Source organism: Dermacentor silvarum, chromosome 1 (genome assembly GCF_013339745.2).
Source record: "Dermacentor silvarum isolate Dsil-2018 chromosome 1, BIME_Dsil_1.4, whole genome shotgun sequence".
NCBI lineage: Eukaryota > Metazoa > Arthropoda > Arachnida > Ixodida > Ixodidae > Dermacentor > Dermacentor silvarum.
In genome coordinates, this window is record NC_051154.1 from 110,659,114 (window position 1) to 110,674,612 (window position 15,499).

At 41.6% G+C, this 15,499-nt stretch overlaps 1 protein-coding gene across 1 annotated transcript; it reads left to right on the forward strand.

The window, feature by feature from the left end:
- The first annotated feature begins 216 nt into the window (after positions 1-216).
- Positions 217-15,112, forward strand: LOC119434913 (uncharacterized). Its single transcript, XM_037701937.2, has 4 exons — positions 217-698; positions 1,679-1,873; positions 11,112-11,246; positions 13,774-15,112. Exons 1-4 carry the CDS (start codon positions 390-392, stop codon positions 13,909-13,911), a joined length of 777 nt encoding a protein of 258 aa, XP_037557865.1. The 5' UTR covers positions 217-389; the 3' UTR covers positions 13,912-15,112.
- Positions 15,113-15,499: the final 387 nt, after the last annotated feature.

Consider the following 15,499-nt stretch of genomic DNA (forward strand, 5'->3'; position numbering starts at 1 on the left):
AACAGTAGGGGAAAAAATCGGGTTAATGTATGTCTAACAAGTGCTTCTTTTTCAGTGGGATAATGTTTCTGTCGTTATATTTTTAAAGTTCAGTGCAGTTCGGCGACTCAGCTCCCGATTTCTTCCTCTTTTTCCCATGGAGGAAGGAAAGCTTCCCCCTCCCCCTCCATCGTTTTCTTTTCTTTCTTTTTTTTCTTTTTAATAAATTTGTTTCAATAACTATTTTCACGACTCCCGTCAAAATAGTCCCCTCTGTGCAACTTGGCGTTGTGGGCGTGCGCGATGTTTGCCGTATTAAACACTCAGTCTCAGCTCATGTGATCTTTGGAAGCTGTATCGGCTGGTTTTATGTCGAAGACGGGTCGCTGGAGTCGTGCATCTGACATAGTATGAGCGACTCCGATGATGCAGTGTCAGGGATCAAGTCGACGGCATCGTCAAGCCGAGCGGACACGAGTGCCGTGTCAACTTCATCTCCTCACGGCCGTCTGTCACATTTTGTCGACGACTCTTGTCTAAAGAACGTTGCTCTCGAGGACGATGCTAGCACTGCTGAGGAAACGAAAGCCCTTCGTGGCCATTCACCAGCAACTGTGGACACAACAACACAGGATGAAACACTGCATACGAACGTCGTGCTCTTCTTTAACAAGTCGTATCCCTTCACCATCATTGGCGCGCTAAGGATCGCCATTCTGGTTAGACTTTTCGTGCTCTTTCTCTGACACATATGTTGCTTTCTATTGACTCATTAGGATATGTTCAGTGTAGTTTATCCCACCTGCTTTTGTAGTAAGCTTTGTTTGTTTTCACGTGCTGGTACCTTCTAGCTGCACCTCGTTGCTCGAATAATGCTTAAGATTAATTTGACCCTTTTCTATTTTATTTTTATCGCCGCGTCTCATTGTGTGAGCGTTAGGCGACGTTTATTCCCTTCGTGTTCACTGCCTAAGTGAACCAAAAATGAGAGAGAAATATTCTAAATGCTAGATTACACATTTTCGAGTGAAATTTATTTTGACTTTCTGGATAAATTATACTCTAGAAAAACAATGGAAAATTGACTCGCGTGTAATACGAAGCTTGATACCCTTGCATGGAATACTGCTTGGCAATATCAAATTATCTCTTATGAAAGCATAATTGCATTATCACGAACTTGGGGAAAATGCATTCTCTGAAAAGCATTATTTTTCTGTGACAAAAAGAAATGAAGCCCATAAAATGGAAAAGAAGTGTTTCATTATATTCTTTTACACATATTTCAATAATAGCATTGAACCAAGAAGTGCAAGAATCATGTCCAACTTAAAGTGCAGTCAAACAGAGAACTGGGCAAAAGTTTGTGTACATTCCAATTTAAGCAGAATGGGAAAAGCGACAAGAAGGAGACAACACGTAGCACAGGCAAGTTTATTGCAAGAAACAAACATTAAGTATCATATGAAATAAATTTTAAGTATATAATGGACATTTTCTTTTGCCTAATGCGTCATTTTCAACTCACTCCTTTTGTCCTTTTTCCCATCGTGCAGTTGCAATTAAGAACTAAGGTTTCTTGCAAGTGCTGTGTGTTAACACATTTTCCATATGCTATGGGCGCTATGTACCACAGCATTGCTGTCAGAGGGATGTGTAATCCAGTGATAAAACATGTATATAGCTGCTGTATGTGCAGTTGCTGTCCCTGCTGAGCCTCATCTGCATAGCAAGTGCAGGCACCAAGGAATATGATGTCCTGCAGCTGCCACGGTCGGAACGTGTCCGCCTACACCTCTTTGTCTGTGTGCTGGCCTTCCTTCTAACAGCTGTTTTGATGATAGTGGACAACTCCTCCATTGTCCACCTCCTGCCCCTGAATTGGGCCCTCATCGTAAGTTCTGTTTGTGCACATATAGCTGTATTCCATATGCACATATAGCTGTATTCCACAGAGCCACCTAAACCTTAAAAGGCAATATATTAATGGGGTCCTGCAACACCTTTTCTTCAAAGCTGAGAACTCGCTAAATTGAGTGCAATGCCTTTCAATGAATATATTTCAGAATAAATTTTTTAAAAGCACCTAGTAATAATGAACATATAAAGAGTACAATGTTTACTTTTGCCATTTCCCCTCAGCACAACATTTCTTCTCACCTGGGGCGGTGCTGATAGCAATGCCCTGCCTATTGCTTCTTTCTTATTTTACTTTTCTTTCTGTAGTTTGTGCTTATGGTAACCATTTGAGGTTGGCATCTAACAAAGGTGCCCAAGAGCGACAAAGGAGCGATGACAAGACGGGGGGAAAGGGGTAGTAGCGGGAGGGGGATTAACCACCACTTCCCATTTGTTACAAGATTGGAAGATTAGGGGAATTATGAACAATCACCCAACAGCTGGTGTCTATGGGCTGTCGCACAATCTATGATGAAAGCAAGTGATCTTTTTATGCGAGATTGTTAGCTCCTGGCTGCATGAAGCGTAATAATATTTGGCTTGTGTGTTCATGGCTACCGATTTCAAACATTTTCTTGCCATGTTCAAAAAGTGTTGCAGTGCCCCTTTAAGTTTTGTGAAATATAATATTTTTGTTATGTGCACCTAGAAATTAATTTAAGCAATATGCAGCAGAACATTCCATAAAGGTAAAACTAACATTTTTGCCTTTGTGTATGTTCATTAAAGGTGCTAGCACACAGAACAAAAAAAAACAATGGTTAGGTTCTAACTGGAACAATGTAGCAATGAAATTAAACGCTTTCAGTACCAACATTAGCAAATTCCATGTTTCATGAATAAAAATGAACTTCGAGCAACTTCTGTTGCTCGATGTTCAATCAACAGTCTGGTGCATATGTGTGAACAAACCTTCTGTCCTGCTCTAGGATAAAAGGTTTGCTTTGTCAGGAGGGCGGCCTCGTTTTTTAGGGGATGGTTTCATTTCATTTGCTACTTGCTATTTTGTCCTGAGATGTGCGTTCCATTGTGTGTGTACAGGGTGCACAAGGTATCTATGAACACAGCTTTGTATTTCCATAGAAATTGACGCTCCCATTATATCTGTCAAGATGCAAAATTTTTTAGTTGTGAAACTCTTATTTATCTAGCATACTTGTTCCAAGGTAGTAGCTTCCATTCCAACACTGGGATGGGGGGAGCGAGAGAGAGAGAGAAGAGGAGGAGATGAGGACATGTGCATCCTAGTTATCTTAGCTGCTGGCCATGGTTAATTGTATATCACCGGTGAATTGGTGATCACCGCCATCCTGAATGTGACAAGTTCCTTTGTTCTCAAGGACAGAAAAGGGCTCATGACTTCTAATGGTCACATGTCATCTGTGGCAAAGAGAAAGAAGGGCCAGCAGCTAGACATTGTCTCCACTGTTGAGTTCGTCGAGCAGGTACAGGCCATCATGAGTGACAATCCTGGAAAGTCAGGGATAGCCATTGCTAAGAAGTTACAGGTGGCAAAGTCAGTAGTCAGGTTTTCTGTGCATGGGGACATTAGGCAATAGTCCTTCGTGATGGCTTTGCGTCCTCTGACATGCCCTACGTGACTCAAGAGTTGCTAGCTGCAAACTTATTCGACCACATCAAAATCATAGTGGCCTCTTACTTGCCAAGATTCCAAACCTGAGGTATCACTCAGGGGAGGACTAACAAACAGCTACACAATGCAAAGAACTCACTGAAGGCTGCTGCTTGTGGAAGAAATGGTCAATGTTAACATGTACCACCTGGTCAGAGTATTGTGGCATTCACTCAATTATTGAAGCTGGAAGGGGGTGTTTAGATTAATATTCTGCAATATTTGACACACTAATACCTCATTTTGTCTGAAATATTGTTACTTTTCTCAAAGTCATCCATTGTCATGTTCTCAGGTGCGTTGTGCACACAGTATATACGAGGGAAATTCCATAAGTTTCTGACCTGACATTTAAAACTTGCAGCAATTTCAAAACAGATACTTAAGACACGCAGCACCATCTCTTAGGAGGCCAGCGTACGAGTTTCAACTCTGCACGCGTGTTCGTCAGTAGCACGCAATCGCCTGACAAACACGAGGCACCGTACGTAGCGATAATGCTAAAAGTCGAGTATTGAGCCGTGATTAAGTTCCTCGCCAAAGAAGGGGTCTTTCCAAGTGTTATCAAACAACGTTTAGATGGTGTGTATGCAGAAGCTTCCCCTTCTTATTCTACCGTGAAGGAGTGGGCAAAACTGTTTCGCCTGGGAAAAGAGAGCATTGAGGATGAGCCCCGCAGTGGTCAACCCATGGAGGTGATGACCGAAGGAATTATCTGTCTCGTTGAGGAGGGAGTGCTCAATGACAGGAAGCTGAAGTTGAAAGAAATCGCGACACGGGTGGGACTCACTGTAACGACCTTGTTCCGCATAATTCATGAGAAGCTTCACATGACAAAGGTCAGTGCAAGATCGGTGCTCCGAATCCTTTCTTCTGTGCAGAAGCAGCATCGTGTGACCTGTTCCCTGAAGTTTTTAGAGTTTTGCCGTGGGGAATGAGAGAGAAGCGCTGGAGTTGATTGTCACCAGGGATGTAACCATGGTCCTTTACTACAATCCCCTTTCCAAAAAAAAAATCGATGAAATGGCGCAAGTCAGGAGAAGTGCCACCGAGAAAAGCCAAGGTGACTCAGTCGACCAAGATGTTGACAACAGTCTTTTGGGATTTATTTATTTATTTATTTAGCATACTTCCAAGGCCCGAGGGCATTACAGGAAGGAGTGGAAAATAACAAGTGTTTGCACAGTAAAAGAAAAAAAAAATACAGTTATAAAAAAAGAAAACATGTTAACAAAAGTCTTCATGAATGGCAGTCTTGAAGCTGTTGGTGTCGGTGATGGCGGCGATGGAAGCGGGAAGGTGGTTTCATTCTTTGCTAGTCTTCGGAATGAAAGATTCGCTGTAGGTATTAGTCCGACAGGATGGCACACCAGCTTTGTAGTTATGATCTGAACGCGATGATACGTAGACGGGAGCGGAAAAAAGATCGTCTTTTAGAATCGAATTATAATGATAGATTTTGTGGAACAATGAAAGGCGAAAGCATCTACGGCACAAAGATAGTTCAGGTAAGGCAAGTGCTGCTTTCATTGATGATACGCTGGCATGCCGTAAGGTAATTTTATAGAATGAAACGAGCTGCGCGATTCTGGACTGATTCAATAGTTGCTGAAAGTGTAGTGTTTTTGGAGTCCCAGACAGAGCATGCATAATCTAATTTAGGGCGGACAAACGTCTTATATAGATGTAGTTTTATTGACGAAGCTGATCGGGGAAAATTACGGCGTAAGTAACCCAGCATGCGGTTTGTGTTGTTAGTAACATACTCAACATGTATGCGCCAAGAAAGATCGCAACTGATGTGGATGCCGAGGTACTTGTAAGAGGTCACAGGATCTAGTAGAATATCGTCAAGAAAATACACGCTGCCAGTAGTGTGGCACCGTCTAGTTATTCGCATGTTTTTGCATTTCGTGATGTTTAGACACATCATCCATTTATTGCACCATGAGGACAAATGGTTAAGATCTTCTTGAAGTTTCTGCTGATCAGATGGTTGGGCTAGTTTTTTATAAAGGATGCAATCATCAGCAAAAAGCTTTATTGATGAAAACGTGGACAGTCAGGGAGGTCGTTAATGTAAATGAGAAAGAGCAAGGGTCCCAACACAGATCCTTGTGGAACGCCGGATGAGACAGAAGAAAGTGTAGAAGAACAGTTAGCAATGACAAACTGGGTGCGGTCAGAGAGAAAGTCTTTAATCCAGCAATTAGTGAAGAAAGAGTTGTCTTCTAGAAATTCGATTAAATGAGAATAAATAATGTGCTCAAGACGCTTACATGGGATGCTTGTAAGTGATATGGGTCTGTAATTATCGGGTAGATGTACATTACCTGACTTATGGACAGGGAGCACCTTCCTTACCTTCCAATCACCGGGAATTGTGGAGCACTTTTAAAGATTGAGCAAAAATATTGGACAAGATAACAGAGGAATGCATTTGCGTCATTTTCAGTATTTTTGACGTAATTGAATCGCAGACACACGATCATGAAACCTTAATCATGAAACCTTAAGATTGCTAATGAGTTTAGCAATGCCCACAGAATCAATGATTATGGGATCCTTAGGAAGAAAGTTTCGGTCGCAAAAACATGGGAAAGAAACAGGCGCGGTTTTACAGAAAAAAGAAACAAACGCATTGTTTAACACTAATCAGCATTGGGGCGGAGGGACTAAAGTGGGTATCGTTGCGTGCAAGTTGGATAAGGCGATTGTCCGAGCCACTGACAATATTCCAGAACTTGCGCGGGTTAGTTTGCAACATTTCCGGCAAAGTAGTGTTAAAAAAAGAGATCCTTGGCCTGCTCGATGTTGTTATTGTACTGCATGTTAACTTCAAAATAGACAGCCCAATGATTCGAGTTATTGGTTTGCTTAGCACGACGAAATAAACATTTCTTTTTGTTCAAAAGCCATTTTAGAGCAGTAGTAAACCAGGGTGACCGTGGGTTAGAAATTATCTTTCGCTGCAGTATGAAACGTTGGATTAAAGAACCCAGTTTATTTTTATAGAGGCACCAGTTTTCCTCAACTGTGCGCCTGGAAAAATCGCACATGAAATCAAGGAGGAATGATTGCATTTCGGCTGTTATCGATGTTACGTCTGCCCGACTGTAATCGCGAATTATTTTATGCTTTTTGCCAGATAAGCTCCGTGCTTTGACGGTAAAGTGAATCAAAGAATGATCACTTATGCCAGGGAGGTAAGTAAGAGAGCCAACTACGTCAGGTATGGTGGTAAACACAAGGTTAGGCGAAACCAAACAAACACAAGATCAAGGATGTTGATCGTGGGATTCTCTTGATCGAGTTTAAGGAAAGAAATGCCACCATGAACTTACAGGGTTACGTGTCACTTCTATACAAACTGTATGATGCAATAAATGAGGAGAGGCAAATGATTTTCCATCATGGCATCTGCCTGATTCACGACAACGCTCCAGTTCAGACAGTGAGCATTGAAAATGCTGCAACGAAGGTCTGTGGCTTCGAGGAAATCGATCACCTGCCCTCTAGCCCAGACCTGGCGCCCAATAACTACTACCTCTTCTCAAAGTGCTGTCCACAGACATTTTGAAGACAAAAGTCCAGACTATTTTTTGAAGGGCATAGAAATGTTAGTGCAGAGGTGTGAAAAATGGGTTGAAGTGAAGGAAGGTTATATTGGAATGTGACAGAGTTGTTTGATTTCATTAAAAGTTGGTCAGGCCGGAAACTTATGGATGGAATTACCCTCATATATATACATTTGCTCATGTACCATCCAAGTTCAGATGCCATTCAGCATTGCATGTACTATCACGTTCAGGATGAGTTGCAACATGCAAGCCATGATCAGAGCACTCTGAAGCTAGTGACGCTAGCATGTGAAGTGCTGGAGAGTTTTTCCACTCCAACAATGCACATCAAAACCCCATCCTTTTTGTCGTCTGCTGCTTCGGATGTGTTGTGCCTATATTGTGAAGCGATAACTGTCAAAAGATGGTGGTTAATTTACTGCACTCTCCGAAACTGAGTAGGTGGGGCGACAAACAAACCCACCCCGGGTGCTTACAAAGGAAGGTTTGACTGCTGACCGGCGGTGGGTCCACACGTGATCAACCATGAACCAGAGGCATGAGGTGGGAGAGGACGAGAATCACTCAGAATTTAATTGCAGGAGCTTATGCAATGCTCAACATTACAAACAAAAAATACATGCACATAAACTTTCGCTAGAGGTGAGAGATGTCGACAAAACAAAAACAAAAAACTCTCCCATGAACCATAAGTGGGGATACGATCGATAAGAAAATAGTCAAAAATGCAAGTGAATGAAAAACGATAAATAAAAGCAATCAACACTACATTCAAAGAAAATGCAAAAAATAATGTGCAATGATTAACATAAACAAACAATTAAATGCAATATAAAAGTCAGGCATACAATCTGAGCGTTGAGAACATGGGATTATCTGCAAAGTGCAAGTCAGGAGTCTGGTCCAAAGATCATCGGGCTGCTGGTTCCTCGCTGTGGTGGTCGCTGCCGAAGGTGGTGGCAGACTTGGGTTACGCATTGGTCTTTTTGTAGAGGACCCTTGCTTGGGGAACTTAGCCTACCAGCCACTGCTTGGCTGACCCTTGAGGTGCATCCACTTACCTCTACAACCCAACAAACCCTGCGCGCTGACGATTACATCAAGAACCAGTCTGGCAGCTTGCAGGACAAAGGGAGGCTTTGCTCCTCATTTACCCTCGCCGCGTAAGAAGTAGCAAGGCCGTCGGCAGGGCTGGCAGCATACTGAGTCAGGCGCACATTTTGTGACAATAATAGAGTGACTCGCCAAGGAGCAGCTGTTGAACACCATGATGAAGCACAGCACGCGAAGGATTAGCCACACTCCTCAGCAGGCCACTGTATTATCGCTTCACGATACAGGCACAGCAAATTCATAGAAAGCAGATGACAGAAGCATAGATAGATGACATAGAAGCAGATAGAAAGCAGAAGAGCAGGGGTTGATGTGCGCCACTGGAATTTTTCATTTTTTTCACGAGTGCATTGCACATTAATACCAATAGATTGAATTTGAGAGCGCTCCAGCTGTAACTCACGCATTGCACTCATACTGAATGGGATAGCGCAGCTTATTTTGTCCTCTGTCGATAGTAGGACGTTCTGGCGGGCTAGTTGGTTCATAGCTTTTAGACGTTTATAAACTGCACGAAAAAAACGAGGACACAAGAAAGAAAACACACCCCGCACTCGTGGTGTCGTGTGTGTTTTCTTTCTTGTGTCCTCGTTTTTTTCGCGCAGTTTATAAACGTCTAAAACCTCTGTCGATGTTTGCCTTGGCTTTTTTTTTCCTCTATTTCTTTCTTTTCACTTGTAAACAAGTGTTTTTAGCTTAAAGGGTCCCAAACTGCCTCTGACATTTTGAAACCATTTTAAATAAACATTCACATTGTGTACATTATGCCATGATGATCATCTTTGGTGAACATGGCAGTGTTACACATCGCAGGAAGGTCATAAATTCAAAAAACAGTCCCTTCTTCGCATGTCGTTTTCGTTTTCCAGTTCCTTCTTCGCACGTCTTGACGTCAACAGGGTCATGCACATGGCATCACTGAGTTAAAAGCTGTCAATTGGTCCATCTACCGAGGGATGTCAGTAATGATCCTTCTGCTAGCACACCTTTACCATGCGGTTGCATACCCGCTCTTCCTCGTCGTCTTCCTTGCCTGTCATGCGCAGTGAACTGATTTTGCCTCGTGTAGCATGTTTTGCACTGCGTGTGTGGCGGCAACAGTGCAAAACATGCAAAACAGAGCCAGAAAGTGTGTGGTCGTAACTGGAAATAGATTGTGTTTTCAAACAATAAAAGAGCACCAACATGAAGTTCATGTTTAGGAAAATAACAGCGCTGGGTAGACAAGGACACACAGAAGAATACGACACTGTGTGTCCTTGTCTACCCAGCGCTGTTATTTTCCTAAACATGAATTCCCACCAACTCGCCCAAGTTTCTCTTCTAGTACCAATTTGAAGTTCGTACTGATGTAATGTCAGGTGTCTTTTACTGAAGTATGTGGCGAAGAGGAGAGGGAACTCTTGGGGAGGGTAGTGAAGGCTACCGAGAAACCACTTGCTTGCCTTTGAGCTCAGCGTGGTTTAGGGGCCCTTTAACAATAATTTGCTAGCTTTCAAGATTTTAAGGATACGAGTGAAACACAACATGTTTTATCTCCAGTAAGAAAAAAAGTACAAAAATACTGTAGGCATAATTCGGTTAAGTACTAAACACATATTATTACCCATAGTGTATTGAAATTGTGTATTGTAGACACTTTATGCCCTCAGTTGTTTTTGTACACTGCTAAGTCAGCAATAAAATTGCAACTGAAATTATGCTTGCCATACATGTCTTGAAGAGGCTGACAACTGGCCAGAATGTGTTGTGAGATGTTGATGGAAATTAAATAACCATGATTTATAGTGATAGGATCCAGCACGCTGTTTTCGATTTAAGTAGGAGTTATACTTTTCAATTGGCAAAGAAAGTCTCAAAGACCAGTAAGTGGCGCGGCCTGGCGGTGAAGTCTTGGCACTTCTGAGGTATATGAGATTACTATATGTAAGCCGGCTGTTGTACAGCATACTTATTGCTTAAAATTGCAGTTCATATATTATTAAGCTTTAGAACTTTATTCTATGCGTATTACAAAATAAAAAAAGTGCACGCTAACGAGCGACGCTGCCTTTGTGGTAACGAGTGGAGCAGCAGAGTAGGCAGAGCTGTTCAGTGGGTCACGGCGCACATGAGGGCTGTTGTACACACGCGCGTTTGCGAGTTAGTACCCCAAGTTCTGTGGTCTCTGTGAGATACAAAATGCCATCGACGAATTGTGCCATGAATGGGTGCCAGCACTGCAATAATAGTACTACTGGCATATCCTACCTCTTAGCTTGGAAGCCTGGTGCATGCAGTAAGCAAAAGCATGGCCTTCGAGAGTGGTTTGTGTTACTTGGAGGGAGCTGTTACTGGGGCGTAGATTTGGACACTACCTATTATTGCAAAAATAATTCAACGCTTCATAAAATGTGAACCGCAGGAACGTCAGCTTGATAAAAAAAATATTACTTTCTTACGGCTAAAGCCGACTTGTCTTCTGCTTCCCACCAACGCCGGCGTATAATTACTATCGCGCTCACCTATGCCTGTTTGCAGCATGTTTCTTGAGCACGACTACATCCTCAAAACAGATAGCAAAATTCAGATAAACAAATGTTCCCTGGCGTTTTCCACGTTACCACTGATTGGACACTCAGACCAGTAAGCTTTCCATTGTGTTAAAAGAACGGGTACCATAAAAATTAGTTGTCAATCCCTTTTAGTCTGCTTTAATGCGAACGTTTATATTTTACATTTACCCAGGTAAAAAGGACTCTTTTTTTTATGATCTTGTATTGTTCCGCGATGGTATCTGTTAGATGGCAGTGCACATTTAAATGTGCGTGATGATGCTTTGGCATATGCATCATGCTCTTTTACAGGACACAGTGCTGTGGGGAGTATTGGCCCTACTGTTTCTGGTCTCATCCTCGCTGCTGATGCACAACAAGGTGCTTTATCGACAAACTTACTTTACCGTGGTTGACTGGACCTGCAGCCTCTTTGTTGTCTCTGGGGTTAGTACAGATCCATTCCCTCCTGTTAAGAGGTACATAGAATGATGTAGTACTTTTATACTTTCCATTATGGAATTGAATATTGTGACATTCAGTATAGCCAGCAATATGAAAACATTTAAAAAAGCTTGTTTTTTGACAATACAACAAATCATTCATTATATAATATATTAATCATAATGCACACCAAGTTCTGTGCGGCTTCAGGCACAAAGCAGGACTTTTCCTTACGTCGCGTAAATCAGAGGTAGTAGTCACAAGGTGTCACAAACCACTGATGTGCTGGTGAGTTGACACATAGCAGTGGTCACACGCCGTATTGCTGACAGCTAGAGTATCACTTATTATGCTGTTGCCATATTGAAACAGTAACTGAATCTATCACCCTTGCATATACGGCAGGGCGACAATGGCGGCTTTGAGGCTAAGGATTCTAGGAAAAACCTCGCCTTATATTCGAATAAATATAGTAAACTTAGTGATTCCTGAAACATCTCCTTTTCTGAATGATACCAAGGGGGGTATTCTTGAACAATCACTTTCTGGATATGATCACTTTTATGAGATTTTGTGCGACTTGGCACCAGACACATCAAAGTATACAACAGCGTTCTTGGCACTGTCAGTCGTATGCGCTGACATGTCCGGTGCCAAGACACGCAAAATCTCTTGAAAGTGATTATATCCCCGAAAGTGATTGCTTGAGAATACCGCCCCAACAGTCTCTTTGGGTGTCACGTTAGTATACAGCCTGTCCCAACTATCATGCAGCAAAATTTAAAAATATGCAAATGCCACGTAGCTGGACAGAACCAAGGTAATGTTGTTTGCAGTCACTTGGAAATACTGAGATTATTTTTTGCATTCTACCTAATTACATAATTAGTCTTAATTAATAAACTTCTCAAATATTATAATTAGATGAAAAGTCTCAATGAGAAAATTGTAGAGCAACATGAAAAACTCCCGATACAGTTTTCTGCTGCTCAATACAGGCTGCATAAAAGTGTTTTTTCGAGCGTGAAAAAACCCGCAAATACACTCAAAGTGGCTCGAGCAGCCATTTGCGTGGCAATTTTGCGTGTAATCGCGGGCTTCTTTCATGCACGCAAAAGCACTTTTATGCCACACGTTTCGAGCAACAGAAAGCTGTATCGGGAGGTTTTCATGTTGCTCTACAATTTTTTTATCAACACTTTTAATCTAATTATGATATTAGAGAAGTTGATTAATTAATTAAGACTAATTGTGTAATTAGGCAGAATGTCCGGCTGTCCAGCTACGGTTCTGTCCAGCTACGTGGTATTTGCATATTTTTAAATCTTGATGCATGATAGTTGGGACACCCTGTATAAAGAACCATAATCTCTATGTTCTGCTTAGTATGTGCATGTTTTTCTCTTTCTTCTTATTCTCGTTCTTTTTCCTGGACACTCATTTATAGATAGCATTACATGTAGTTAAGGATATAGATAGTATGCTGCTTTAATAACTATGTGACCTCTCTCTGACCAAAATTTTGGAAGTGATGGCTTCATAAGCTGTTTCTTCAGTTTTGGAAAAAAATTTTTTGTTAAATGGAGTACTGACAGGAAAGTTCTGTCCTGTTTTTTATTGCTTTATTGGATAGTCATCGGCACAGTAATTACACTATGGAGCCTGAGTTCCTTGAGAGTGCAACAAATAATTAATTGCATTACGCGACCATTTCAAAATGCGTGCCAAGAGCAGTGCAGCTTCAGACATGAAAAAGGAGACTCACCATGGCATCGAAACCTGTTGTGGAGGTCTCGCGGTACCAGATACCACTGATGCGTTTGCAAACACTGTGGCCGTGATGCAGAGAGCTTGGTCCATTCAGCACTCGACAGGACAATAGGGAAAAGCATGTCCCCCTGAGTTTTAAAGAATACAGCACAATTGGAAAGGCGGCTTTGACAGCTTTTGGTGACGCGGTCATTGTATGGCCTTCAAACACCACACCAAGCTGACTGGTGGACTCTTGAGTTGTTTGTGATACCACATGACTGACGCCTCCGCTTTTAGTGACTTCTTGAGTCTCCTTTTTCACATACAAAGCCACTCTGCGCTTGACATGCATTTCTAATGAGTCATTTAAAAGCTGCAGTAATTAATTATTTGTGACGCTCTCGAGAAATTGAGGCTTTGACTGTAATAATGGAGTCTTAGGCTACTTGAAAATACAGACAAAAATGGGGAAAAAAATCTTTTTGGCAGTACTAGACCAAATCCAGTTAAAAAACTCCCTGTTATAGTGAACATGTTGCTTGATCCCACCTGGTGTACTGTAATGGGATTTCACTGCGTAACTGCATTCTTGTTATGTTCTTTTGTTGTGATTCATGGTGAAGATACGTCTTGGTGAGTGTTCAAGTTTCTTTTTTCAAGGTGGGCTCTGCTATATTTTTTGGGGAAGTCAGAAGAATGGTTAGGCAAAGATTCAGATAAAACTGGGCAAAATGTTGTAATATCATTTATGACCTGAACATTGCCTTTCTTCCCGCAGATATTCGGTCTGGGCTGTGTATGCTCCTGCCTTGCTCTGGGAGTTCTGCGTTTTCTTCGGCCCAAGGCCCCTCCTCAATGCCTGTCCCCAGCAGTTGCCAGTCAGGACATTATGATGTCACCCATAACCACCAGTTGATGCCACCGCAACACAACATTCATTGTGCAGGATCACATTCCTATTCTGGATGTGTGCCTGCTTCATATTTGCATTTACCCTTGCTGTACACCTTTCTATGGCTCCCTTGTAAATATGTTTATTTTAGTTGACTGCGACTTTTGCAATAGAAAAGATCTAGTATGTTGAAAACAAAACTGTCTCAATGGCAATTCTGACACCATTGTCTTGAAGTGCCATTTGGATGCAGTGTCATTAAATTATAAATTACAAGATGACTTGTTGCCCTCCCGCCAGCAACAAATGGGGCACTTGGCTAGAGCATGCAAACAGCTAAAAGCCTGTTTTAATTTCATTTCTGGTCATGTCCTTCGCTATCTTCGCCTGTGGCCATGACCCAGGGGACAGCATGTATTACACCGTGCCAATGTGACTGATGAACACCACAGATCTGAGCATCCTCCCTTCTTTGACAATTGTATTGAAAAAAAAAAAAGTACTTTAGGGACTCTTAACCACACTTTGTGTGTAAACTCCCTGCCTAGTTTTCGTTGTCCATGATTTGTAAAAAAAGGGGATGCCTTAACATGTGTTCATATCTTTTCAGTTATTGCTGTAGTTATTGTAACTCGCATGAAGCGTGTTGATTGACTGTGTTGCCTTCGTCATCAAAACATTTAAGAAAAGCTGCATTACTTTTGGGGAGTCAAACTTTTATGGGGCATTTTTTGGTTTGAATAAGCTCTGCTTAATAATAGAAGACATAGCTGCCATAGGTTGTGCCTCGTAGCAATACTGTACTGAAAAATCAAGCTTAATTTACCGTCTTATAGTGACATTAAAGAGAAGCACTACATTCAGTTTAGACTGATGAAGTATTCTTTCAAAACTCTATTTTTGTTACTTCCACGGTAATAGGTTGATTATCAGAAGAGAAAATGAAGGTCAAAGTTCCTTTCTTTCTTTTTTTTTTTTTTTAATTTCACAATTATAATCGAGCTCCGGTATGCCAGTATGACATTGGAAATTTTGAGTAATTTTTCGTATCTGGGTCATGGCGACTTTGTTTTTCTTTTTTTTTTAATTCTTTAACCTTTCTAAGTTGAGTCTTTGGGGGCTTTTAGAATGCAGTATAGTCCATCATCTTTACTTATAGAAGCTTGATTAGGCTTGAGCAGACAGAGTCGGAATCCATGATGATGCAGCAAGCTGGTGCAGGAACTGCAAGGCAGCAGTACCAGGCGTCCTCTCTTTTTTTTTTTTGTCCCTGCATACTAAGCCTCTTCTTGTGGTAAGGGTGAGTTTATTGGTATTGATAATTTCCTATTGCAGCTCAAATAACTTTTTTAGTATGCCTTTAAGTTTTGCTTTTCACCATTTCTATGGGTGTACCAGCTGCATCGCCAGCACCACAGTGCTGCACTGATTTTGTGGTGTGCCTGTAAGTTGTAGAGAAAAATTTGATTTTCTATACTCAGCCTGTACTGTTGGCCGGGAGCTTTTGGCATTATCTTTTTATTTTTGGGATGTATTTCTCTTAAATCTATTGTTTCTCATCTCATTTCTACATTTACCAGAGAAGCTGAAGTGTCTGCTCTTGATGTCACTA